The sequence below is a fragment of the Podarcis erhardii genome (genome assembly GCF_964252035.2).
Source record: "Podarcis erhardii genome assembly, chromosome: 14".
Lineage (NCBI taxonomy): Eukaryota > Metazoa > Chordata > Lepidosauria > Squamata > Lacertidae > Podarcis > Podarcis erhardii.
Window position 1 is genome coordinate 41,762,794 of NC_138503.1, and position 27,910 is coordinate 41,790,703.

The window sequence follows — 27,910 nt, forward strand, 5'->3', positions numbered from 1 at the left end:
ATAGATGGCCACTTTGTGTGTTACGAAGCTATTATTGTCACTCAAAAGAAACCGAACCATTTCTGCTGGGGTGTGCCTATTTGCTTGCGTGAACAAAGGTTTCAGAAAGTGACCTCTTGCATCTCTATCCAAGGAACAGTTTAAGAGATAATGAGTTATGTCTTCCACCTATGCACAAAGGATATCAGGTTAACTGCATGGCTGGGAGAAAATTCTGTTTGAAATTCTGGACAGCCAGTATTACTACTACTATTACTACTACTACTACTACTACTACTAATAATAATAATAGTAATAAACTGCCCTTCATCAAAAGATCAAAAAACACATATAAATAGTTAAAACAAAAACAACAAAATAATAACTTCCTCCCCTTCTACAAACACATTTAAAATACTGAAGAATATTAATCAGCCATAATCATGGGCAGGGAGAATTTCACAGCACAAGGGCCACATTCCCTTCTGTGCAACCTTCTGGGGGCCACATGCCAGTGGTGGGTGAGACTAGAGGCAAAAGTGGATGGAACAAGAAATATAAGTTGGCAAGTATCCTTACAGACTCATGCACCCCTCTCTATCCTCCATCCAGAAAGAGACATTGAGCTCAAGGATGCATTTCAGGAAGGCAAATAACACTCACGCAAAGCAGAGCTAGTGAGGGGGTATGGCCTGGGAATAAAGGGTGTGGCTTGGCGGAGGTATGACCTGGAGGGAGTCCCAAGGGCCATAGAGTCCAGGAAGGCTCCCAAGCCTGAGGCTCCCTATCCCTATCATAAAGGTGTTGGATTAAAAGGCAGTGGAAGGACACTGCAGCACATAAGACGGAAACACTGAATTGCTGTGTGGCTGTGAAAAGCATGGAGAAGCCAACATTAGAGTCTCGTATGACAGCAGTTGGAAAATGGCCCCAAACAGCTCAAATATAAAACATTATCTTGCCGCTATATGCGCGATGTGAGCCACTTTCCCCAAATGAAATTAGGCCTATGCAACAACCAACCAGCAAGTAATGAAGACATAATTACTGTTTGGAACTTGCAAGTCTTAATGACAGCCTTTGATGTATCTCAGAAGTGAACACTTTGATAGACTGAATGATAATATTGTAAGCAAGTGCCCAAACATGCGTGTGTGCAGCTGTCTGCTCCTGCCTTTGTGCATAAATCTGTGTGCTTAAAAATAATTTAAAAGCTAGCAAACAAAAGAACCCATAAGGAACAAGAGAGGGGAGAAGGATTTCCCCTGTTTTCAAATATAGTCTTATGGGGCCTGAACCAACCCTGTGTAAGGTCTATGGGTAATATTTAACTACATTTTTCTCAGAGCAGACCCACTGAAATTAATGAACATGGCTACATTTGGTCCATTAATTTTAATGAGCCCACTCTGAGAAAACTTAGTTGAATACCACCCTGTGCAACCTACAAATCCAGATCTTTTGCTGTGTGGGAGGCCTCTATCACAATCTCTACTCTACATTTAGCTCCGTTCTGGAAATATTCTGTCCTGTGGATAGCCCTTTGCTCCCCATTTGTTAGATTTGTTCTGAGATGCTAGACCGGCCAGCAGGCTGGTCAAGATCTGAGCACTTTAGGAGGAACCATTATATCTTTAAAGCACATTTGAAGCACATTATTGATGTCAAAGAATTCGGGGCACTGTAGTTGGTTAAAGGTTGCTGGAAATTGTTGCCCCGAGGGATAAACTGGAGTGCCCAGAAGTCTTTGAGGGAAAGAATGTGCTTTGAAAGTTGCAGCGTCTATGCAGCCAGAAATGATTTTTGTCCCTTGCTCCTCAGTTTTTCATTGCTGTGTGCTCTTAGCTGCCTGAGATAAAGAGCCACTTTCTGGTATGTGTTACCTGGGTGAGAGAAGGAACTGGAAGAAATATGTGAACATCACACATGAGCCAAGTTAACCCATCATGAGAGCACCAAGTTTTCTGGCTTATTATGGTATACTGGGAGCAAGCACCATGCACACATACTGCTCAGTTGTTCTGATGATCCTCTTCCTCAGTGTCAATGGCAAAAACAATCCAGGAAGTCATTTTTCTGCCAAACAAAGAGGATCCTCCCCCAGCCTCCCCTCAGTGGTGGACTTTGGGGTCTCAAATTCCAACAGTGCTCTGTGCAGTGCTAAAGTTTGGCACGTGCCTCCGTCCCCCGTTTTTCACCTTCCATTCTACATCATAGTTGTGGTGCCTCTGAGGCTCTGCACCCAGTGCAACCAAACCGGTTGTGCTCCCCTAAATCCGCCTCTCCTCCCTCACTGGCATAGCTGTCAACTTTCAGATTTGAAAATAAGGATCAGCAGCGTCGAAAATAAGGGATCAGCAGCCTCACCTGTCCCGGGGAGAGTCTACAGGATATCTAACAATCCAGGATAGCAGCGGGAAGCAGTGGGAAATGGTGCTGGAATAAGGGAATTTCCCGCAAAAAAAGGGAAGGTTGACAGCTATGCTCACTGGCAGCTGAATCTTTATTCAATACTAGTGATAAGATCATCTCTTCCCCTGTACCTGGGGAGCATCAGGGCAGCTTAAGGCAAGGAGTCGCTTGAAAGCTTATGGAACAACAACTGTCACCCAAGTCCCTAAGTATCAGTCAGATAAATGCACAGCTTATAAACTATACAATACCTGTCATAGTCATCAGCAACATTTCCTGATGAAAGTTTCTTCTTCTTCTCAGAGGGAGCAAATTCTTTTGGAGCTATATGACTTGGTCAAGGGAAAAAAAACATTAGTCAAAAAAGGAAAAGACTGGTCCAGATTTGGGGACTCTTGAGCTTTGCAAATTCTACCTGATCGGCACCTCCCAAACTTATGTGCTGATTTGAATTGAAGTTACCAGCTTTTGTACTTCCTTTTGTACTTACATTGCAGCAAATGCTAGAACAGTTCAAAATACATAAAATTTTAATCTGCTAATTTTAATGTGGCTTTTTAAAAATTGCTTAGTGGGGAACAGAACAGACATATGTACATAAGGAAAAGGGAACCAAACTGGAAATATACAAATAGAGCCAAAATATGCATGTGTCTGTTTATTAAACACAGGACTATCCATTTCCTTATAAAGCAGGCTGGTGAGTCTGTTTTTTATAACAAAAGAGGCACACAGGGGAGTGAAGCAAGCTCATATGCTTCCCTTCCTAACCTTGTTCTGATACCAGCCCAGTAGTGGCTGGTACCCCTTGGGATTGGTAGGGTGGAAGGCAAGGGGGCCACCAGTAGGTGGTGCCAGAGCTGATATCAGGAAGAGCCATTCCCTAGACCAGTTTTAAGTAACAAGGCAGGCAGGTGGGGGGGGGAGGCTGAGAGTAGACTGAGGCTGGTGGAGAAGTGCCCCATTCACCCTAATGGACAAGCATCCCCTAAAATGAGACAGGTGTTTGTGTGCTAAAAGCAGCTAAAGATGCTCAGAAGGTTTCACGGCACACAGAAAGGTACTACTTGCTCAGCAGGGAAATGCAGGAGCTTCTATTATACCTGCAATTCCCCACACCACTAGGAAACAGCAGCTGGGGGTGGCGCAATTTAGGTGAAGAAAATGGCATAGAGGAAAGGGGTAAAAAGCCTCAATCACTGGAACTTTCCAGATCAAATGCAAGTAGCCCTCACTGTCATTCACTTTTCCCCCTCACTGGACAGATAGCGCAGATGCATTTAGTGTTTTTATTTTTAAAATAATGGGGGAAATAAGCATGAGACTCCCAGCATAACAAGCTGTTTGGCTGACAGCAATCTCCAAATTGCTTTCATGTCAAAGAATGTTTACAGACCTTGCAATTGCTAGAAGAGAGTCACAGAACATCAGCAGTCATTGGTAAGAGAAGGAAGATGTCCCTTTTATTTCTGTTAGCCACCACACCACCCAGGCCCATCAGTACCCAGCACCCTTGGACACCTGCCTGGATGGTAATAGGGCATAAACCAGCCTGGGCTCCCTGACTCAAAAGTCTGAGCTGCAGTTTTAAATTTCCCAGAATGATTGGGACACTTTGGGAAACTTAGATTGCTTACTCATAGGTGCTTGGCTACTGAAGCCAAGAAAACCGCACCGCCGAAGGCTCAGCAAGGTGGGAAAGGGCATGGAAAACATAAGAAGAGCCGCACTGGATCAGGCCAATGGCCCATCAAGTCAAGCATCTTGTTCTCATAGTGGCCAACCAGATGCTTATGGGAAGCTTGTAAGAAGGATCTGAGTGCACCAGTGTTCCCCAAACACATTGGAGCACTTTGCTAAGGGAATGCTTAGGCATAGACTTCTCCCTGATGACACCACCAATAGCTGGGTGTGCAAAGCACTGCTAGCACCAGTGCTGTAGTGGAATAGCAACACAGCAGAGTGCAGTGCCCTGCGGCCATACTTTTTTTCAAAGCAGAAGTGGTGGTGTCATCTACTGCGGTAGAGTTTTGCTGCATACACACCATACATTTAAAGTGTATTTAAAGCACATTCTCCACCCCAAATCATCCTGGGAACAGTAGCTTAAGAGTGCTGGGAACTGTAGCTCTGTGAGGGGTAAACTACAGTTCCCAGAATTCTTTGAGGAGGGGATATGGTTTAAATACAGTATATGGTGCATAGGCAGCCTTTGGCAGTGTTTGTGGAATGCTCTTCACAGAGAAGCTTGCCTGGCGCCCTCATTACATATCATTAGGCACCAGGCAAAAATGTTTCTCTTCAACCAGGTGTTCAGCTGATTAACATTCTATGGCTTTTTAAATGTGTTTGTGGTAGGCAGGTTATCAGTTTTTGTATGTATTTTGGATTTTCATTTTATATTTTTCTGTTGTGAACCGCCCTGGGATCTTCAAATGAAGGGTGATATAAAAATTTAATTAATAATAATAATAATTGTTAGCTTGAGGGGAGAACAAAGGCTGGGCCAACACATACAGAGCAGCCTTGCCAGACAAAAAGACAGGAAGATAAACAAGCATTTGACAAGAAACACAAGGACAAGAGACACAAACACATAGGATACGTGAAGAATGTCTTGTGGTCCCAGCTGGCTTTCTTGCCTTTAAAGGTGAAACTATCTTACGCAGATCTTTCATCTTCAAGTTCTGTGCAGTGAGGGTGTAATTATTGGCAATGGAGTTGCTGGGGCTCCGGAAATGACGCTGCTCTTTAAAGGGAGCTGCCAAAGTCCAGGATGCTCTTTGCATCAGAGAAGGGTAAAAGCTGCTATTTTGGATCATCTGAAATGGAGTGGGATGGGGAGGAAAAAGAACAGTTTATATTCTGTTGTGCTAGCTGGCAATTTCTTTAACTGATATAAGGTAATGACAGTGGAGGCTGGTGCCCACTGGGACTGGGTAGGGCAGAAGTCGGGAAGGCCAACAGTAGGGGGCGCCATATCAAATGGCTGCTTGAGCTAGAGTCAACGGTAGATGAAGCCAACTATTTCTGGTTTTGCCCCTATTATCTTCCCTGCTGAATTATACAATAGCACCACTGAGACAATGAGACTGACAATCAGTGCTACTAGTTGTAAATAAAAAGGTAGGCAGGTGCAGGGACAGACTTAGGTAATATGGCAACCTGAGAGAGGACAAAATTTGGTGCCCCCTATTGTGGTTATTAATATTGCACATTCAGAAGCAATAGAATGAATAAAAACTGAAATAAAATTTGTCCAGTCCAAAAATATGGTTCAAAAGCTGTACTAACAGAAATTGCTTTAAAACAAACATGAAACAAATAATGTTACATCCAGATAATCACATAATGTCATGTGCTGATCCCTGCACAGGTAGAACATCTTAGAAATATGAAATAACTTCATTCAGAGCTGAAATCAAAGCTCTGTCTCTCCAACACAGTCTCCATTAACTTGAGGCTGTGTTCCTAGAGAGAACCATTTGCACATCCTTTCTTCTCTAGTGCCTCAGAACGAACACCTAAGTCACACCCCCAAAATGGACACATGAATATCTCATGTGATCCAACTTAAACATCTTGTGGGAGCTAGCAAAGATACATTCTCAGTTCATCAGCACCTGCCAAGCTCTCTGAGAGCTTTTGTTTTAGCTCAATGGAACTTTCCAAACCATGCTGTTTTTAGCAGTACACATGCAGACATATACAGAGTTATTTTCCATTTCAATGTACAGTTAAACAATTATACTTAACACCCCCTAAATATTTCTTATTTTCACAATAATTCCTTTTGGTACAATTCCTTTTCTGATCTTCACAGTACGTAACCATATAAATATAAGTTTATTATTGTTTTTGTTATTTTGCGCCCCCTTGGTTCAGCACCCTGTGGAGAGAACCGCCTGTGCCGCCTTATTGAGCTTGGTGGGGCAGTGCCTCATCTGCCCTACAGGACTAGCTTCCATTGGACACTTCCTGTATCACAGACCAATGGAAGGGCAATGTTGAGAGTTGGAAGGAGTGGGCCCACTGTATGTATTTTGCCCAAGCTTCTCTGCACCCAATACTGAATGTAACAAACCCAATGCACAGCCTGCTAACAGACTGATTGGGTACAGTTCACACATTATTAGGCCAGTGGATTCTACAGATACACATCAGTTATTATATACTATGGCCAAAGTTTGTAAGACAGGTCAGAGGGCAGCCAGCAAAATCACAATGCCCCACTGTGGAATGGCTTGTCTATGCTTGCCCAGACTTTAGCCCACAAGTCAGGCAGGCACACACAAAACCATTGCAAAGAGGCATCCAAGAGAAACTTCTTCCCTTCCTCTTTTTACTATGACTCAGCCATGCTTATTAGAAGAAGCATTCCTAGTCCCAGTAGTTCATCTGCTATCTGGATTGATGTTACTCTGGCTCCAGTGTATTCCCACCACAACTGTTTGAATCCATGTACATACAACGTTATTCACAATGCATAACTATTCTGTTGTTTCTTGTGAAATGTAACTGTTTGATGCACATCCTCATAAAGCACATTTCATTTGGAACCAATCACTTGTAGCCGTGCTTTATGAAGAACAATGAAACCATGCTTTATTAAGAATATTTCTTCTGTAGGACCTGGAACCCTGACTTGCAACACAAAGAACCTGCCTTCCCAGAGTACCACTCATCTCCCATAAGCAGTGCCTGATGGCGCCTTAATAGATGTAACCCAGTGGGCAGTATAAGAAGTATACATACCTGATACAGTTCAGAGGGGTCTTCTGCAGCCAAACCTGGCAAAGGTGGCAACTCTGGTATTTGTTTGGCATGGCTCATATTATAGATGGAATCATTCTGTTCCTAGGAATCATTAAAAAGGAAAAAAGTAATGTGTTAAGAAAGCCCATCTAGATGCAGTGGTGGATGGGGACCATTGGGATTGATAAGCAGAAGGCAGGGAAGCCAACAGTAAGTAGGTGAAACCAGGGCTAATGATAGGCTCAGCAAGGACTTCCGGGTTAGCGCGAACGGCTAATGGCGGATTCCCTCCGAGCTCCGGAGGGAATCGGCTCCGCTGAAGACGGGTCTTGCCGTGCCGGCGACACGGGGACCCTCAGAAACCGCAGGCGCGGAAGCCTGCGGACTTGGTGACTCGGTGGGCACCTTAAGCGCCCTCCCCGACCCACGAAGAGCCTTTTTAAAGGCTACGGAGAGGGTACGGAGAGTGGCGTGGTGCTGAGAGTAGACCGCTACTTCAGTGGAGTGAAGCCGCGAGCCATGGCCGGAGAGCGCTGACTTTCTTCCCAAAATTCGGATTGGATAACAAAGGACCCGTGAGTAGTGGAATTTGGACTTTAAAAAATTTTTACCTTTTGAATTCGGCACGATCGGGGGATGTGTTAAAGGGAAGTCCGCACCCCCTCTACTTATAGACGATTTAAAGCAAGGAACGGAGAATTAAGGCGGAATGAATATTGTTTTGATGATTTAAAAGTTTTTCACAAATTTGATAGAAGAAGTTTTCGTGCTGGAGAGAAAGGGAGGAACTTTGGAACTTTGTGTGTAATCCCCCCCAAAACCCGGGAGTGTCCTGTTTGTGTGCCGGAGGAAAAAGTGAAAGGAGTTTGACAGCTGTCAAAGGAGCTGTCAAACGGGCGGACAAAGTAAAGAATTTTGTTATTTAACAACTCTCTGAATTAAAGGTGATACATTTGAGCTGAGGTGATTGGAAACAAAGTAGTGATAATAACAAAGTAACAGATTATTGGAAAAGGACTACTAAATAACTGAAAGCCCCCTAGGGGGAATTAGTGACATTACAATGGCTGCAGAGGGAAAATTACTGGCGGAGATAGAAAAAATGTTCTTTCTCGTGGGAATCCTGCAAGAGCAGAGTATGGCTCTGAGCAAAGTATTTATGACCTTGAATTCTGAAACAAACAACTCTGCTGAATGCACAAAGGAGACGTATGACAAAAACTCTGCAGCTGAGCAGGAAGAGATGCTCTTGGAATTGATAGAGAGGAAAGAAGGAGTGCAGACACTACAAGTGGAAAATATCAATCAGGAATCTACACTGTTAGAGTACGAGCAAGAAGACCTTTGGATTACAAACCTGCGAAAGATGAGAAAGAAGAAGAGGGAAGTCCCTGGAGTACTTGGATTATTAAAACTAAAAAGAATAAAGCAACATGATTGGGACTTTCCTCTTGAGTATGGAAAAGTAGATGATCCTTCGCAGCAACCACTTTTAAACATTCTGGATGAAAGAAAATATGATGTGACTCTGACTGAACTCCTTCGGGGTCTTAGGACCAACAAAGAGGACTACCAATATAGTTGGCAGAGAGGGACTGACAGAGAATCAGACGCCTCGGACGTGAGGAATCCGGGCTAAGAACTATTTTTTGTTTGTTTTTTGGACATTTGTTTGGGAAGGGACAGAAACCGGGGCAGGGGGGGGAGAGAGAATAGAACTATAAAATGTTATGATTTGTTTATTTGGTCAATGTGACCTATAATTAATATAATAAAGGGAAAAATTTGTGGAAGGGAAGTTAGATCGACCTTAAAAAAAAAGAAATTAATGATTATAAGAGAATTGGATAAGTTGAATATAGATAAACAAAAAGAATTAAATTTTTAAAAGCAATATGAATATGTTTAAGAGGTTAGGTAAGAACTTGCTGAATTAATTATTGGAACTGGGATGTAAGAGGAGGGGGTGGGGGGAAGTCAATGAAAGTGGGTAAAGAAAATTAGGGTATGAAATTGTATCTGTGTGTTTTTGTCTTTGTGTGTGTGTCTGTTGTTATAAAATGTAAAAACCCAATAAAAATTATTTTAAAAAATAAAATAAATAATGATAGGCTCAGCAAGACCCAATGTCAGAGCCAACAGATTTGTCCTCCTCCTTCCCGAGTTCTACAGGGGGCAATGCTGAGACTAAAGAGGGGGGAGCCAACAGTCAGGACTCCTCTTTTGGAAATGGAATGGGGTGGAGAAGGAAAATAGCAGTTGTGCTAGCCGGCAATTTCCTTGACTGAAATAAGTGGAGGTTGGTGGCCATTGAAGTTGGTAGAGCAGAAGTCATAGAGGTCAAATGTACGAGGCTGGTTGAGCTACAGCCAATGATAGATAGAGCCAACTAATTCTGGTTTTGTCTCTACTCTCCCCCCTTCTGAATTCTACAAGAGCAACACTGAGACTAAGGGCAAGGAGGCTGACAGTCAGAGCCACCTTCTGGAGGGATTTTAAGAAAAAAGGCAGACAGGTGGAAGCTAGCTGAGGGCAAATGGAGGCTGGCAGGGCAATGCCCCATTTGCCCTAATGGACCAGTCTCCACTGTACAGATGCAGGCATAAGCCTTTTTTGCACTGCTGCCTAGGAGTTGTGCATGACACATCAGTATCAAAACACCTGTGAAATCCTGAATTATGTATATATCATAATTGAATGGTGGACATAATTAAACACAAAAGACAAGCGGGGCTCCGCTAGGGGCGCCATGGAAGATGCCCGACAATACCATCTCTCCAGCTCACACAAGGTAATTAAGAGGCTGAGATGGGAGTAATCAGCCTCCCAGGGTTCTTCCCGGTGGAAGGGAAGATGCAGTCTCATCCGCGGCTGCCCACAAACCACCCCCGAGTTCAAAAAGAAGGAGGGGGTGGGGGCACTGGATGGAAAGCCCTCGAGCAAGCTCGGATCTCCTGGACGCTGTCTCTATGAGCACTCCAAGTTCCATTTCTTAAGATAAAAGATTGGATATAAGATTTATGGACATGCTTCGAGCAAAGAAAGGGTATTTTATCTGCTAATTAAGCCAGCCACTGAGATGCCAAGAGTGACAGATTGGAAGAAAGATAACATCAAAGAAAAACATCTAAGCCGGTATGTTGAAACGGAATGGAAAGGAGGCGGGGATAAAACTTTTTCTTTTCCTACTACGATACTACCTAACCACCCCTCCCCCAGACGATCCGTCTATACTACTTATAGCAAGTGAGATCAGGAAATATAAACTGTGTGGAAATAATAATATTAACTAAAGCTTTTGTTTTTTGAAATATTTGGAAGAAGATAAAAGACACTCTTGTGAGGCACTATTTAATCGGGATCAGCCATTATGTTTTTTTTTTTAATATAAATATTTATTGAAAGTTTTTTTTATAATTACCATACAAATAAGGAAACAAAGTAACACATATCGTAACATATTTTCTTAACTTCTTTGGACTCCCTCACATCTCCCGCTCCTGCGTTCCTAATTTATAAATATCTAACCAGCAATTTATCACCTTATTTCCATTTTTGTTATCTATTTTTCTAATATTGTGTCTCTAATTTTAGATATCAATTATTCAAACCTTAAAAGTTTAAATTTAGCCTAGTACTTATCCAAAATTTGTCTTTTCTTAAATTTAACTTATCTTCATATTTCACTTCATCTAGCTTAATGGTGCCAAGTTATTTATAATCTAGCATCCTTCTTAACATTCATACAGTTTGGGATCCGCCATTATGAAACAGACTGTGTTGCAGAGATTAATAGTCATAGGGGGAGGCGAGCCCTTACTTTGTTATTATATCTGTATCTCAATTTCAATTTGGCAAACCTCCCCTGGAAAGACTAGAGTTTGGAGCAACCTGTGTGAGAAAATTAATGAGCAAACGCCTAGATTCTATTTCATCGGAACTGAGAAAAGATGGTGTCTGCCACCCGAGACGAGAAGGACTTTTGGATGGATTCGGCGTAAATACCAGCTTGTGAGGATATACTGCAAATAAAAGATTTACCAGCTTGGGGGGGGGGCGGAAGGAAAGTCATACAAAGTTCACACAGAAGCATAATATTGCTCATTTCAGCTCGCCTGTGGAAACAACTCAGAGGCTATGAAAGAAGAAGGATAATAACAAGAAGATTTAAAGAAGGGACTAGTGGACACTAAAAGCAGCAGAAATATGATATGATTGGACCCCACTGAACTTGAAGCATGGGAACCCCCAACAAAAAATTATAATTTGGCAAAATATTTGGACTTTATGATATGTATTTGTATAATTTGGAATATTTATTGTGATTTGATGGGATTGTTAAAATGGAAAACTTAATAAAAATTATTATTTAAAGAAACAAAACAAAAGACAAGCTGCTTGTGGTGCTCATATTTTTCAATTTGAACAGTACTGACTGGTATTCTAAAAAAGCTCTGTGTACGATTGTCTTCTTCTTCACACATACTCAGGTAAAATTCTTACCAAGGTTATAAACAACTCTATCACTTCGGAGTGCAGAAGTGGGCTCTTATGATTGAATGTTTATTCACACATTTGTAAAAAGGAAGCTCTTTGCATGGGAGCGGGGGACGACTCCTGAGGGATCAGACCAAAGGCCCATCTTCCTGGAAGCTCTCAAGCTGGGCATGAATGCAGCTGCCTTCCTTAGCTGCTTTTCTGTAGCAACTGACATTTCAAGATACGCTGCCTCTGATGAAGCTTCCTTAGAATACAGAGGTTCCGTTTAATTATTACAGCCACTGACAGTTCTCCATAAACTTGTCTAATCCCATTTTAAATCCATCTAATCAGCAGCCATCCACACATCCTGGGGCTGTTAATTATCCACAAATTAATTATGTGCTCTGCGAAGAAGTATTTTCTTCTTTCCTGTGTTGATTCTACTGCTCATCAAATTTTCCAAGTCACCACCACAAGTTCAATATGAAGGGAACCCTGTTTAGGGAAGCTTTTAATATCTTAATATTGTATTTTAATGTTTTGTTGGAAGCTGCCCAGAGTGGCTGGGGAAACCAGCCAGATGGGTGGGGTATAAATAATAAAGTATTATTATTATTATTATTATTATTATTATTATTATTATTATACTACAGTTCCCATCGGTCCAACAGCATTCCAGGGTCTCAGGAAGAGAAAGGTCTTTTACCAACCTCTGGTACCCAACTCTTAGTTCCTCTTGCTTCAGTCCCATGCTTTCATTTAAAAGCTAGACAAGCCAAAGTGTTTAAGCAGGAGCTAATCAATATGCAGAGACAGATGCTACTAAAAACTAATCCTTTTGAAGCTGTTTCTTCCAGACATGTACACTGGTTAAGCCTATTCCCTAAACTAATACTTTCCAGCTTATTACACCTGACAGCAGCATACTTCGCAAAAGGAGGGAACGATCATCAATATTTAATCCCACAAAGCATCTGAATTCCGAATTCAGTATTAAGAATAATTAAGTACTCCTAACAAGAAAAGGAGGGCCTTCACACAAGATTTTCAAATCTCTTTCAGCTTACTGTCTTCATCCCAAGGTCCAAACACAGTCAAATCACATACACTTACCCTTGTAATCTTGGCAGCTTCTCCTGGATTCATTATGAACGTGTATTTGGCTCCAGCTGCTTTTGGATTGCTTCAAAAGTACTTGTGAGATGTGTATCTTTCCTACAATAAATTATTAGCTAACGCTTTTCTCTAAGCACCTAGAAACACAGAGATTAGGGAATCGTTTCAGGATTCATGTTCAATTCAAAAACCTATGGGGCTGTTATTCTAAGTATATTTTCCCAACATCCTTTCAAGCCACCAGCTGGAAATAAAAGAGTCTTCCATCTTTGTTCTACCTAAGCTTGCCAAATCTATGCCTTCTATCCTAGTAATGATTTATCCTGGTGCTGATTTTTCTTGGCAGAAGTTCCAGAGAGTCCTTTAGTCCTCCCCTGCTCAAAATTTTTACCACTTGTCACTTTTAACACCACCAGAACTCTGAATGTCCACCTGATCTGTACTTCTCACTCTATGCCATTTTGCCATCTCTGCTCTTGGCTTGTTATTTTTAAAAATAATAATAAAAACTTGCTCGCTTTCTCTCCAAGCTCCTTTTCTTCTTCCAACTTCTTGCCACTTCTCCTTCCTGCTGAGTGTTTTAATTCTCCTATCAAATCTGATCCCAACTCTCCCCCTCCCCCGGGCACCTTTTGTGGAATAGTTGGAAACAGGGCAAGTTCACACACTTTTAGGGAAGGGAGCTGGACATTCATGCAATCCCAGAGTGCTTATGAGAAAGCAAAATGAACCCTGGCCTGTTCTGCCATTCCCAACACCCTTACTGAGTGCACATTAAGGGATTAGGGAATGGGGAGTGGGTCTACTTCTACCTGTTGCTGCCCTAGTTACCTGCCTCTGTGCCTGGTGGCTGCTTGAACCTCAAAAAGAACTTCTATAACACTCTCACTTCTCAGTCTGGGTAGCCAAGGTGACAGCATTATTGTCACTAGGCAACGTAGAATGACTCCTCTCTCCCTTCCCTTCTCTTCCAGCTCTCACCCCCCCCCCCCATCTACCCAGTTGGCTGGAACAGCAGCTTTTTCTAGTCCTGATCTCTTTCAGCTGCTGTTTGTGAAGGACAGTTACAACTGAAAGTCCCATTGATGTGGTAGGATGAATTATCAACTCAATGTAGAGCTGAGAGGAGAGTTGAATCAACGGAATGGCAGGGAATCTTAACACTTCAGGATAGGGAAATATTTAGATGTGCAAATTCTGCTAATGCAGAAGATTGCTGCTTGGCTGATAAGTAGAACAGCCTGATGCAACCATGTGTCACCAGTCCCGATAGTTCTGCATTGGCTGGAACTGTGCTACCAAGCCCAGTTCAAGGTGTCAGCAGTCCTAGCTTATAAAACTAGCCCTAAATGGCTTTTGACCCAAGTACCTGAAAGAAGTGACTCCAATTATCAGTCATCTTGGGTTCTACAATTAATTGGCAGGGGAGGTTGTCAGTGCCACCACCTCTGTCTGCTGCCCAGTTGGCATTGATGAATGACAGGGCTTTCTTGGCTGTGATTCCCTCCTTGGTGAGGTGTGCCTGTTTTCCTCATTGCTAGTTTTCAGGAAGAATTTAAAAAACATTCCTGTTTGCCCAGACATTTGATGGCTGAGAGATACTGCCCATGACAACCATGGAAGTCATAACTGTGGGGGTATGTGATTGCTTCTAAATGCTTTTAGCTGGTTTGTCCTCTATTTGAAGGACAGTCTGATCTGAAGGCCAAAACGGAATCCAAATCTGCTTTAAATATTTAAAAGCCCTATCTAAGTAGAGGCTGGGGTCCCTTGATGTTGCCCATGGTCAAAAGCTAGCATCCCGACAAGAGACTGAGCAGCCACACCTGGGCAGACTCACCTGGGCACAGCCTTCTCTATTAGAGTGAGATGTGTTGTATGTCTATTTAAATTTTCATTATTATTAAATACATATGAATTAGAATATGCATATTTTTTTTTTGCAAATCTATTCCATTTTTGTAGATGCACTTCCTCTTTGGGCGCGACACATAAGCGGTCAACCTAATGTGCATATTCTATCACAATTTATGTGTATATAAAGGGTACTGCTGAGCGCCTGAGGGCCCCAGTCCTGCCACTCAACACCTAACCTAGGACGGGGCCTATAAAGGACTGCTGCTTCTGCTGGGCAGAGAGGGCTCAGTTTTGTTTTTGTTTTTTGTTTAAATTGCTGTTATTTTTTACCTATGTCATTTTAAACTGTGATATTAATGCTGTATTCTTTGTTTTAGATTTTGATTTATGTGGAAATTGTTTCCCATCTGGTTGTGTATTTGTTTGATGTGGTTTATTTATTGCTTATGACTTTTGTAATTATGTAAATCTTGTTATGCTGTAAGTCGCCTTGAGCATTGTTTTTTAACTGTGGAAAGGCAGCATACAAATAAAAAATGATGAAAATATGATGCATATATACATATGTGCGTACACACACATATATACACACACGCACTTCCAAAGCTTACTGAATCCTTTTTCTTTTTATCCCCCCACTTTAACTGAAGTCAGATTTTTCCTTTTGATTTTTGTTCTTTGTACCTTTGCAAACCGCTTAGAGCCGATTGTAGGGGCATGCAAAGTGTTCACATATACAGATACACTTGTGGAAGATGTATCTATATGCACACGTGTACGTGCACACTGGTCTCTTACGAATCGGGTTGCCTGCCAGTCATTCCTGTTTTAGACGGGGACTTAACGATGGAATCCTCCTTTGCTAAATACAGTAATTTCCTTAAAACGCGTGAGGCGTTTCACCAGCTTCCGTTGGCTTTCAAAAAGTACCGTATATTAACCGTGCCCTGCCCTGTGGCCTTACAAACTGCCGTTAAAAATAAATTTACCATTTCTACGCGCGCGCGCGCGCACGTTTATATAAAAAAAAGGTTATCCCTCCCTCTATATATACATTTTTCCCCTCACAGAAAAGCACCTTGCTAGAATACCGACTGGGGGGGTGTGAGTTGTGTGGGGGTATATTTTATCGGTTGCCTCGAGGCGGCGGGAAGGAAGCGCCCGTGGACAAGGGCGAGAGAAGGGGAGCTTGGCGCCCGCTCGGCCCGGCAGTGTGAGGAGCCAGGCTGAGGCGGCAGAGGCGGGCACGAGGACCGCCCGCTCCCCTTCGCCGGGCGCTGCTGCTGCTTTGTAGGCCCTGACGGGAGAGGCGGGCCCGGCCTCCTCAGGGCGCGGCGCGGCGGTTCATCCGCGCGAGGAGCGACGCCGGCGGGAGAGAGAATGAGGCGGGAGGGCCGCTGCAGCGCTCGAGCCGGGCTGAGGTAGGAGGTCCGGGAAGGGAAGGCGTAGGGCCGCTCGCTGGCCTCCGGAGGCCTCATCCTCGGCGGAGGAAAGAAAGCGAGGCCTTCTCCTAACTCCCACCCCATCGGGTTAGTTCTAGTGGGGGGGTGGCAGGCAAGAAAGGGGCTCTGGGGACTTCCTGGCCTCGGAGCAGAGATTCAACAGGGGCAGCTCTCCCGAATATCGCACCCACCCAGCTCCGTGCTCGGCGTTTGGGGGAAAGCGAGCAGGCGGAGATTCAACAGGGCAGCGTGGTTTCTTGCTCTTTCTCTCTCTCTCCCCCCAAATAAAATAAAAAAATTCCTTCCAGTAGCACCTTAAAGACCAACTAAGTTAGTGCTTGGTATGAGCTTTCGTGTGCATGCACACTTCTTCAGATACCATGCACACGAAAGCTCATACCAAGAACTAACTTAGTTGGTCTTTAAGGTGCTACTGGAAGGATTTTGTTTATTTTGTTTTGACTATGGCAGTCCAACACGGCTACCTATCTGTAACTCCCCCCAAATATTTCACCCTGACCATCGGGTGGGAACGGGATGCTCATCACATGCTGCAGCTTGTCCTATCTCGCCCGCCCCTGTTGAGTCCCGATTTTGTTGCCCTTTTAAACATGTTAGGTCCTTTAACTTTTCAGATGTCGGCTCTTAACCTTCCTCAGCTTAAATCTCTGTGCGCCTTTGTCACCACATTTCTAGGTTCCTAGTCTTCAACCTTTTCGGATCCAGGACACCCCCCCACCCCACCCCACCCCCTTTAACCCGAACGTGCATTTGGCCACGGGGATCCATTTGGTAATCTTTTGCCATATGTTAGCATGGTGGAAGTGCTCCTGCTTGCGACCCACCTTGGATCAGGCCGTGATCCACTCGTGGGTCCCGACCCACCTGTTGAAGACCAGGGATTTAGGTGAATGTGTCACCGCAGCCTGCCCCCCCCCCCCAACTGCACAGGATATTTTTACCTGTGATGGTTTATTATCAGAAAAGTATGGCTGCATTTGTTTATTTTAATTTTTTTTTTTTTTAGTTTACTATACTTTATTACTATCCAGCAAAACAAATACAGCCTTGGCGTGTGGATCAGCGAAGGGAGAGGCTTACTGCAGAGTGAATGGACACAACAGATGGACTGTGTAATTTGCTGGGGCAACTTAGCCAGTAACTTTTGATATGAGAAGTTTGCCATGCTAGGACTTAACCTTTAAAGCCCTCAACAGGGCTTGGCATGCAAATACCTGAAGGAGTGCCTCTTTCCAGATTCCTTTCCTCAAACTTAAGGTGTTGTTAAGCGTCTCCTGATGTCCTTGTGGTGCATTTTTGAAAGAGTGGAAGGAGCCAGTGGTGATAGTAGTTTGGGGACAGAGAGGGAGATACTGAAATGATTGCAAGCAGAAAAGAGGGGTGCAAGTAGAATGGATGAGCCAGGCCCAGTGTTAGAAACAGATATAAAAACTATTTGCCGTATGGCCCCGTAAACCTAGGTTACAGGTGCACTAACAGAATGTTTAGGCGCTTTTTAAAAAACAGGATTACAATGCTGAAAATGAATTGTGTGTATTGTCGGCTCCAGCTAAAATCTGACTCATGCCATAGCAAGCATGGGGGGTGGTACTGTTTTTGTTTGTTACTATATATTTTTGTGTTTTTATGTTGTAATTGTCCTGTGATCCTCAGGTAAAGGACAGTATAGAAATTTAATAAATAGTCATAGGTATTGTTTGATTTGTGTACATGCAGGACAGAATTTGAGTGTGATGTGTTATTCGAGTCAGTGTTGTAATGTGTGAGGCTGTGTACATGCCATACATTTAAAGCACATGTTGTCTCCCCCAATAATCTCCCCCAATAATCCTGGAAGGTGTAGTTTGTTAAGGGTGCTGAGAATTGTAGTTCTGTGATGGGTAAACTGCAGTTCCTGGGGGAAGTCATATGCTTTAAATGTGCCTTACATGTATCATGTGTATTCAGGCTGAGTCAGGATGTGCTTTGGCAAGAAAGAGGCTGAAGAGAGATAGTTTAAGTTGTTTTGAAAACTATGCTACTATAGTTTCACTTTGAGGGATGTTATTTTTTAAAATTGCCTTGTTCCATTTGTTTGTTATGTATGCATATTGTGTTTTGTAAACTGCTTAGAGACTGCCTTAGTGTTAAGTTGCATTTAAATACAGTGGTACCTCGGTTTATGAACTTAATCTGTTCCAGAAGTCCATTCTTAAACCAAAGCCATTCTTAAACCGAGGCGCGCTTTCCCTAATGAGGCCTCCCGCCGCTGGTGCCCTTCCACCGTTTGGCTTCCCTTCTTAGACCGAGGTAAAGTTCGCTAACCAGAACACTACTTCTGGTTTTGCAGAGTTCGCATACCGCATAGTTCATAAACAGGGCTGTTCTTAAACCGAGGTACCACTGTATATGTAATAAATAAGATCTTTCGTTGAGGCTCTTCTTCAGGTGCCTCCCTAGTGGGAGGTACATTATAGAGTTACAAAGAAAATGACCTTTTCAGTGCTGGAGCCAGAAGTATGATTGGTGCCAAAATGAGACTTACTTCTGATTAAACATATTGTACATTATTACTACTCTTATTATGCTAAGGGTGGATTTCCCGTGCCTCTCCATTCTCTCTTCCTCCCTTTTGCTTTGTTTGGTCAGTCTGGAAGATAACACACTGAAAACTCCTGCATGACAGCCCTTCATACAAATAAAACAAGATTGTTGATCACAAATTATTGTTCCATGGATGGTATACATCTATAGGTGTATTTATTACCAAATAAATGTAGAATCATTATGAACTAAGAGAACCAGCTATATTTTAAGCCTTATGTGCCTCCTCTTATTCCAAGGTTTAGTTTAAATACAGTATTTGCAGATTAAAAGCTACCTTTATAGTTAGGAGTTTTTTAGTATATAACTATTTATTTGAATAAATAGTTATTTGAAAGGATGCGGGTGGCGCTATCTAAACCACAGAGCCTTGGGCTTGCCGATCGGCAGTTTGAATCCATGTGACAGGGTGAGCTCCTGTTGTTCGGTCCCTGCTCCTGCTAACCTAGCAATTTGAAAGCAAGTAGATAAATAGGTACCGCTCCGGCAGGAAGGTAAACGGCGTTTCTGTGTGCTGTTCTGGTTCGCCAGAAGCAGCTTAGTCATGTTGGCCACATGACCCAGAAGCTGTCTGCGGACAAAATGCCCGCTCCCTTGGCCAGTAAAGCGAGATGAGCACCGCAACCCCAGAGTCGTCCACGACTGGACTTAACGGTCAGGGGTCCCTTTATTTTTACCTTTATTTATTTGAAACGCCAAACAATGCAGCAATAACAAATAGTCAACAATACCCAGTGTACTGCACTTTCCACTTTAAGCTCAAAATATGTGCACACATAAGTTTAACCCAAGAAGTTCCACAACCTTTGTAATGTTTCCATTGACCTGCCTATCAGAAAATGTTTCTAAGTGCTACCAAATATTAGGCACCTGGCATGAAAAGAGTATAATTAGAAAAATAATGATTCATTTCCTCTCTCTCTTTCTTTCTTAAGATTTGGTGCTTAAAAATGCACTGATTTATTTATAGCACGATTCAATATTTGACCTAAAAGCGGCATCATGTCTAAAGAGATGAAAGAACTCCAGAAAGGGTGGCACTCAGTCATGGAAACCGTTCATAGCAACCCACATGTGAGTTATGAATTTTGTCATTCTATTATGATACTTTTTCTTGTCTTTGGGGGTTGTCTCAATTACAATTGCACTGCAGATTTTTTAAAAGTGATTTTGAGCCAGTTGGTATGGCTAGAGTGTTGGATAAGTACACGGATTGGGAACCTCTGGCCTGTGGGCCAAACTTGTCTCACCAAGTCTCGCCATTTGGCCCATGAGACTGTTTTGGGAAAGCCACACCGACACGCCCAAGGATTCCAGTAGTACAGAATATCATAATGGGATTGGGTTGGGCAGCAGCACCGTGAGAACTAAGCATGCTTGGTATGTGTGGGATGCTGATAATTTGTTGAAGAAAAGGAAGCCAAAAACTAAGTGGAGGCAAAGTGGAATGGAATATTGTTGTGGAGGGCATCCTGGTATACATGGTACAGAAGACAACAGAAAGGGCTCTCCACCAGCTTTTAATCAGATAAGATTGTTTTTGCCTGTGTTCTGTAGCTCAGAAACCTCCACTAGCCTTTGCTCTAAGACAGTGTTTCCCAACCTTGGGCCTCCAGCTGTTTTTGCACTACAACTCCCATCATCCCTAGCTAGCAAGACCAGTGGTCAGGAATGATGGGAACTGTAGTCCAAAAGCAGCTGGAGACCCAGGGTTGGGAAACACTGCTCTAAGAGACATTGTGACTTCAATTCTCCTATATAAACAAGGTTTCACCTTCACAAAATTGGTCAAGAGCCTTGTTCTGAATGGATTTGCCACCTAATACCTTCTTTTTAATGGGTTCCCCACCCCTTTGTGCTTGATGCAAGATGCAGGTTCTGGGGGTGACCAATGTCATACTTAATAGGATAGGCCTAATGCATTATTAAAACCTGCTGCTGCTGTAGAGTGAGAACGCTGACCTCTGAACTACTCCTCTTTCCTGTTCTCACCTTTAGAAGAAACCTGCAAATTAAATCTCCAGTTCTAGTTTTAGCTCCTGTGTTTGCACAACCCTCACCAGCTTTTTACAAAAAACAAAAGACAGAACAATAGCCACCTTTCTGCACTGACACATATCAAAGGAGAATGTCTCCAATTGCATGCAGGATAGAACTTGTCAAGCTTTAAGGCATGTAGGAAAAGCATTTTACACCAGCCTACCTTAATTTGTTGGCTTCCACATGTTTTGGACTACAATTCCCATCAGTCCCATCTAGCATTACTGAGCTAGCTGGGAATTTGGGGAGAGCACCAGATTGGGGAAAGGCTGTTCTAGGCAGACTACCGTATTTCCCGTGTTTAAGATGCCCCCATGTATAAGACGCCCCCTGTTTTGGGGGACTCCAAATTAAGAAAACACCCCTTAGCACTACCCGTGTATAAGATGAGCCGCAATTTTAAACCTAATTTTTTTGTTAAAAAAAACCCCTAGTCTTATACACAGAAAAATATGGTAATATTCATAGCATGAGAAGATTTGTCTAATAATATTGCTGAGTAAGTGATTTCTTCTTGGAGTAGAAGGGAAGCTGTCAACACTTCCCTTTTTTAAAGGGAAATTCCCTTATTCCGAATAGGATTCCTCGGAAGGAAAGGGAAAAGTTGACAGCTATGAACTTCACTTCCCAGAATTGTTTGTTTGTTAATTTGCTTAGGATATTTAAATCTTTATTCTTTTTCGCTTTATGTTGCAGGTTGTTGCTTTTATGAACTCTCGAGTTGGCCAGTACTTAGATGACCATCCTTTCGTTGCCCTGTCAATGTTGGTCTTCATTGCAGCGTCTGCAATTCCAGTTGCATTCTTTCTGGTTTTTGTTGTTGCCACAACTGTAATTGCCTGCATTGGAGTGATTGTCATGGAAGGTATTCTGTTTTGTTGTTGTTTTTATGCTGTATGCTGGTGGAATTCCACCCAGGGACTAGTTATGGCTTAGTGTTAGACCACATGCTTTGCATGCAGAAATGTGTTTCAGTCTTCAGGTAGGGCTGAAATTGTCCCCGTCTGAAACTCTGGGTGGCTACTGCCAGCTAGAGAAGGCAATGGCAGATTATTATTATTATTATTATTATTATTATTATTATTATTATTACCCTGCCCATCTGACTGGGTTTCCCCAGCCACTCTGGGCAGCTCCCAGCCAAATATTAAAAACACAATACAGCATTAAACATTAAAAACTTCCCTAAATATATAATTGCAGAGTTGGAAGGGACCCCAAGTCATCTAGTCCAACCCTCTGTAACACAGGAAATAAACATAGAAACTCGTTTGTGAAGGACTGGTGAAGCTTTATCACTTATAAAGATATTTTACAATAAAAAGAAAATCCCTCTGTATTTGTTTTCTCTTTTTCTGATTTTTATTTTCTCTTTTTCTGAATTTAAATACTGTAACTCTGCTTTATGGGAAAATTGTATGCACATAGAAGCCTACTGGAATTTTTGTTTATGATTTTGTTAGTTAGTTGCAGTCTTGATTTTGTAATAGCCTTAAATTTTTGATTAGTCATGTTTGTTATTCAACTTTAAAAAGAAAAAAAGAGAGGGAAAGAACAAACTGCTTTTTGTTCTTTGCAGGTTTTGTAATCTCGTTGGGAGGACTCACCCTGCTGTGTGTGCTTGGCGGATTGGGCATGCTATCACTGGCGGTGTCTGGAGTGCTCAGTGTTTGTTACATGTCTCTTACTACTCTGCTCAGCTACTGGCCCACTCCAGAGTAAGTGTCCACAGACCCTAACATGAGGAATTGTGTTTCTAATACACTGTACTATAATAGCAATTATAATTTTGTTAAGGCGGGAGGCATTTATTTTAGAAGTCATTCAGACAGACTTTCCTGTGGGCAGTTGCCTCACCTTGCCTCATGATTGGGCCGGCCCTATCCTGGGGGTACCTAAGTTAAACTCATTATGTGTGGAGGAAGTGTAAATGACCCCCATCTTACCTTTTTTGTGTGTCATTTGTACGTTGCGCACCCTGCCCATGTATAAGTAATGCTATTACCAGATCTGCTTGTGTGTGAATCTGTACCTGGCATGCATGTTCATGAAAGCAACCCTTGGGGGATCTTTCCTGGAGAAAACTGCTCCATAGATGCCATTGCAGCAGACACAATTACCTTAGGAATGCCACTGTTGCCTTGCTTATTTGGGGAAATTGGCAAGGAACAACAAATGCCAATCAATGTGACTATAATGCTCATTTTCATAAAATGAAGGCTTTGCAGCTTGAAGCCCTGGTTCAGAAAGACAGAATAACAAGCTGGTTCATTGTTATAAATTACACAGGCTACCCAAACTAACATTGCCTGGACCATAAGTTGAAATAGTTTCTATTAATGATATGGAGATAGCTGGAAAAAAAAACCCTGCGTGGCATGTAAGTGAGCAGTAGGGAGCTAGACAAAAAGCAGTGGATACCTGAATGCACCAGATGGGAAAACTCAAACACAAGGAGCGAGGTTTGAGCAAGCACAATTAATAATTGCTTATTAATGCTAATTAAAGGCATCTGATTGCATTCAATACGGTAGAGATACTGGGGAATGGTTAGCTTGCACATATCATCATTCCTCACATCCACTGTTGCGAGGAATCTCCCTGTAGACCAGTTACTATAGTCATGCTATTTGGTGGGGACCTCTGGAGCACCCCCTGCTATAAGTTACTTCAGCTACCACTGCTTCCTCTGATTCCTTGTCACAGCATCATGCTCAGAGCAGAGCCAAACTAAACACTTAATTCCCAGGCATGTACAGAGTTCCAGTTGAACAATGATGCTCAGAAAAAGTACCTGCTCTTAAGCAATCTCAGGCAACAGTGCTTTGACACCTCTAAAAGACCTTGAGTAGTCACTACTGGTTTGAATAGATAGTACAGTGGTGCCCCGCAAGACGAATGCCTCACAAGATGAAAAACCCGCTAGACGAAAGGGTTTTCCGTTTTGGAGGTGCTTCGCAAAACGAATTTCCTATGGGCTTGCTTCGCAAGACGAAAATGTCTTGCGAGTTTTTCTGACTTTTCCCCCCTTCCCCCCCCTTTTTCTAAGCCGCTTATCTGCTTATCCGCTAAGCCGCTAATAGCACTAATCCGCTAAGCCGTCAATGGGCTTGCTTCGCAAGACGAAAAAACCGCTAGACGAAGAGAATCGCAGAACGGATTCTTTTCGTCTTGCGAGGCACCACTGTACTGCACTCAATGAAGCAATGGTCTGACATAATCTTTCTCCATATAGTCATTCCCATCTTGCTCTAATCATACGTATACTCCAGCTATCCCTGTTTTCCAGAAATGCCCCAGGTACAGACCCCTGATAAATCATTATCTGTATTTTCCCTCTTGGGGTGCCTTTTCAAAGACATTAGCCTGCAGGCTTCAGCCCCTCCATCCTAGGCCTCTAGAAGTGAAATCCTTAAGTGTGTGTAACTAATGCGCACGCACGTAACAGCATGAGCATGAACATAAAGCACACTGCAGGCTGTTCCATGCTACTAAAGCTCAGCTGGAAGCTTGGATGGAATTGAAAAGAGGTTTAGACATATTCATGGAGGATAGGGCTATCAGGATGCACTGTAGCATTCAGAAGCAGTACGTCCCTCGGTTCCTTCTGCTGGGGAACAAGAGCAGGAGAGAGTGATGGGTCTCCTACCTTGCTTCAGTTAAGTCCACAGAACAGTATTTAGCCTTCTGTTCTTCCACATAACTAAGATCAAGGGAAGTAATAGTGCCACTGTATTCTGCTCTGGTCAGACCTCACCTGGAGTACTGTGTCCAGTTCTGGGCACCACAGTTCAAGAAGGACACTGACAAACTGGAACGTGTCCAGAGGAGGGCAACCAAAATGGTCAAAGGCCTGGAAACGATGCCTTATGAGGAACGGCTAAGGGAGCTGGGCATGTTTAGCCTGGAGAAGAGGAGGTTAAGGGGTGATATGATAGCCATGTTCAAATATATAAAAGGATGCCACATAGAGGAGGGAGAAAGGTTGTTTTCTGCTGCTCCAGAGAAGCGGACACGGAGCAATGGTTCCAAACTACAAGAAAGAAGATTCCGCCTAAACATTAGGAAGAACTTCCTGACAGTAAGAGCTGTTCGACAGTGGAATTTGCTGCCAAGGAGTGTGGTGGAGTCTCCTTCTTTGGAGGTCTTTAAGCAGAGGCTTGACAACCATATGTCAGGAGTGCTCTGATGGTGTTTCCTGCTTGGCAGGGGGTTGGACTCGATGGCCCTTGTGGTCTCTTCCAACTCTATGATTCTAAGTATGTAGTCAAAAGTGAGTCAGAATGATTGTAAGGAGATAGTAACTTCTGTAAGGGCCTAGTCAGAGGTGCTGAAGGCTTGGTAAGAGAGCCTTTAGACAAGGTTGCATGCTGTATCTTTTTAAAAATGGGATTGCAATCTTGCACTCAGTACACAGCTAACTAAGAAGCACTATGTAAGGGGTTACATTAGAGTGCCACCATCAGACTGCTTTTGTTACTGCTAAGCTGTTTAGGATTGCATTTGCTCTTGCAGCAGAGAGGAGAATAGAATAGTACTAATGGTAATAGTAAAAGTAAAAATAAATAAATAAATGAATTATACTCCGCCCACCCCAGCCACTCTGGGCAGCTCCCAACAGAATATTAAAAACATGATGAAACATCAAACATTAAAAACTCCCCTAAACAGAGCTGCCTTCAGATGTCTTCTAGAAGTCAGATAGTTGTTTATTTCCTTGATATCTGATGGAAGGGTATTCCACAGGGCAGGCGCCACTACTGAGAAGGCCCTCTGCCTGGTTCCCTGTAACCTCATTTCTTGCAGTGAGTGAACCGCCAGAAGGCCCTCAGAGCTGAACCTCAGTGTCTGGGCAGATCAGTGGGGGTGGAGATGCTCCTTCAGGTATACTGGGCCGAGGCTCTACACTGCTTTAATTGACAGTAAAAAAACTACATATGTATGTCACCAGTTGCAATACTCAGTGCAGCTGCCATGTCAAGATCTGAACCTTTGGTTTGACCAACGTTAAGCACCAGAACTCCTGAGCTGAATTACGTGTCAGATGTACCCCAGTGCTCCTTATTAATCTGTTTCTACTTTGTGCTTTGCCTTTAGCCTACTAAGGACATACATTCTGCTGTCATGGTCATTGCTGCAGAGCCATCTCTCTTGACAAGGATGCTGCTCCTTATGAAGCCTAAGGCAATCATGCCACACAAGTAGGGAATCATACCTAAAGTTGAAACTACTTTTCAAAATGATACTGCTAAAACGGCATTGTCATCCCTCTCTCGAAGCCAAAATAGGTGACATTGTCCTCTATTGAAAAGCGTTTTGAAGATCAGTGGGAGAGACAATAATTGAGAATAAGGAGAGACAATAATGAGAATTGTTCTGGAAATTCTGAATAATAGGCATGCTAACCTATGGTACTTGGATTTGTGTGAGCCATGAAATCAGAAATCTGAAGTGTTGTTTCCCCCCCCCCCCTTCTCTCTCCCACAGCAGTCTGTCAAAGAAAGAAATAGCTAATGGAAGCAGGTTTCTGCCCAGCAACCCTCCTGCCTTAGACCAAGATGATGCTAATAAGAAGACTGAATAAATTTGACTGGCGCTTCCAAGCACTTCCAAGAGCAGCATTTTTTTAAAAAATGCAGATTTTTGAAGGAATTGTTACATTTTCATGACTACTTGCCTGTCAGAATGCTCAAGTCTTGGTTTCTGGGATAGTAGTGATAAGAACATTGAATAAATTGGATTGGTACTTGGAATTGCATCCTTCAGTAGCACTTAAAAAATGTAGAGTTTTGAAAGAACTGTTACATTCTTGAAATGTTTACCTGTCAGAATGGTTTATTGTTTGTGGAACCTGGAGACCAGTTTTCCTTCCGGTTGTCATTATAATGACTGAACCATCATTAAATGTGTTGTCATGTGCTGGACAACTCAGCCACTATAGAACAGGGTCCCATTCTCTTCTTCCATGTTTATCTCCCATGTAGGTCAGTGGATATTTTGTGTGAGAGGGAGTACTGCTGGTCTTACAGCTTGTTCAACTTGGAGCATGAAATTCTTCTAACTAACTGGAAGTAAAATTCAACAGTGCTGGTAATAGTACTTTTTTGAATGTGGAAAAAGACATTCAAGCCTTTAAAAAAATCTTACAACACTCATTGTGATAATTGAGCTAGTACCTTGTCAAAGATACAGGTGGAAAACAAGTAGTTAAAGGGTGTATCTCTCTATGAGTGTGGGTTTTGTTTTTTAACAGCTTGAGCACGTTTGTTATGTTTTAAATTATTCAGAAGTGATATGCTTCTAGTTTGGTCTTTCTCATGTTTTCCAGAGCTTTGGGGCTTAGCAGAATACCTGACAGTTACGCATTGTGCCTTATTTTATGTGAGTGTTTCAAAATTAATGTATTTCAGACCAGGTGTTTTCATGCCTGCTCAAACATTTTTTTTAATAATAGCAACACCCTTGCTGTCTTGCCTAACTGGTAATGCCATTGTAAGACATACTTTGCCACTAAACACCTACTTGTTTATCCAACTTGTCTCTATTTGCCTTTGTATTTTTGGTTCCATTTGCACCACCGGTGAATGTGAGTGTGTACATATATGAGAAAGAGACCCTTAATAACCAGCTAAAACCCATATTTGATCTCTGTGTTTGGTCCAAACCCAGACCTCTTCTACCAAGGACCCAGTGGCACTTGCCACTGCCACAGCTTGTTTGCAATTGTGGTCGCAACAAAAACCACCCAGTCCATAGGGCAACAGAAGTAGCAGCATCATGTTTCTAGACAGTGGGAGTTGCACAGACTCGGGATGTCTTTTGAGACACAGATTGGGACAATAAGAGTTTGAAACCTCCCAGTAGACAGCCAGACTGGCTTGAACTAATAATGAACCTTCATCAAAAGAGAATCCATTGCCTTGGTGCTGCTGCTGAGAATGCACTCTCATTTAGCTACTGATCATGTTTCAGATGGGAAGGGTAGTGCAGAAGAGAGCATCCATGCATTCGTTTATACTGAATATATGGATGGGGTCATATTTAGAAGTACCGTATTTAATTGTAGAGTTGGAAGGAACCCTGAGGGTCAAATGGTCCAACCCTTTGCAATGCAGGGATCACAGCTAAAGGACCCCTGACATTTTTGAGAAGGTGTCCCTGAGGTGTCAGGTGACTTGTATGCCAGTGCAGTTCTCCCTTAGGGCAGAAGTGTCCAGTGACAT

The 27,910-nt window shown here is 42.8% G+C and overlaps 2 protein-coding genes across 10 annotated transcripts in view; one reads left to right on the top strand and one right to left on the bottom strand.

The window, feature by feature from the left end:
- The window catches only part of DNAH3 (dynein axonemal heavy chain 3), an 88,546-nt gene extending 72,914 nt beyond the window's left edge, over nucleotides 1-15,632 (bottom strand). The window contains exons 1-5 of one of the 7 annotated variants that reach the window (XM_081839437.1): nucleotides 15,381-15,632; nucleotides 12,742-12,881; nucleotides 7,147-7,248; nucleotides 4,997-5,213; nucleotides 2,643-2,715 (exon numbers count right to left, since the gene is read on the bottom strand). In XM_081839437.1, the coding sequence (XP_081695563.1) occupies nucleotides 2,643-2,715; nucleotides 4,997-5,213; nucleotides 7,147-7,248; nucleotides 12,742-12,774 (425 nt within the window). In that variant the 5' untranslated portion in view covers nucleotides 12,775-12,881; nucleotides 15,381-15,632. The other 6 variants (XM_081839441.1, XM_081839436.1, XM_081839440.1 and 3 more) reach the window with 6 other exon arrangements.
- LDAF1 (lipid droplet assembly factor 1) lies at nucleotides 13,717-27,221 on the top strand. 3 transcript variants are annotated; one of them, XM_081840138.1, is made up of 5 exons: nucleotides 13,717-13,834; nucleotides 19,583-19,721; nucleotides 21,384-21,552; nucleotides 22,267-22,405; nucleotides 26,175-27,221. In XM_081840138.1, exons 2-5 carry the CDS (start codon nucleotides 19,650-19,652, stop codon nucleotides 26,269-26,271), a joined length of 477 nt encoding a protein of 158 aa, XP_081696264.1. In that variant the 5' UTR covers nucleotides 13,717-13,834; nucleotides 19,583-19,649; the 3' UTR covers nucleotides 26,272-27,221. The 3 variants fall into 3 exon arrangements, with proteins under 3 accessions (XP_081696264.1, XP_081696263.1, XP_081696262.1); XM_081840137.1 differs by lacking the exon at nucleotides 13,717-13,834 and adding an exon at nucleotides 15,712-16,130; XM_081840136.1 differs by lacking the exon at nucleotides 13,717-13,834 and adding an exon at nucleotides 15,712-16,022.
- The last annotated feature ends 689 nt before the right edge of the window (nucleotides 27,222-27,910 follow it).

Bases quoted from the DNA above. Each gene is read 5' to 3' on its own strand.
- LDAF1 (XM_081840138.1), top strand. From the start codon at position 19,650: ATGTCTAAAGAGATGAAAGAACTCCAGAAAGGGTGGCACTCAGTCATG. The intron at 19,722-21,383 runs GTGAGTTATGAA...TTTATGTTGCAG, and splicing joins CCGTTCATAGCAACCCACAT to GTTGTTGCTTTTATGAACTC. The intron at 21,553-22,266 runs GTATTCTGTTTT...TGTTCTTTGCAG, and splicing joins TGGAGTGATTGTCATGGAAG to GTTTTGTAATCTCGTTGGGA.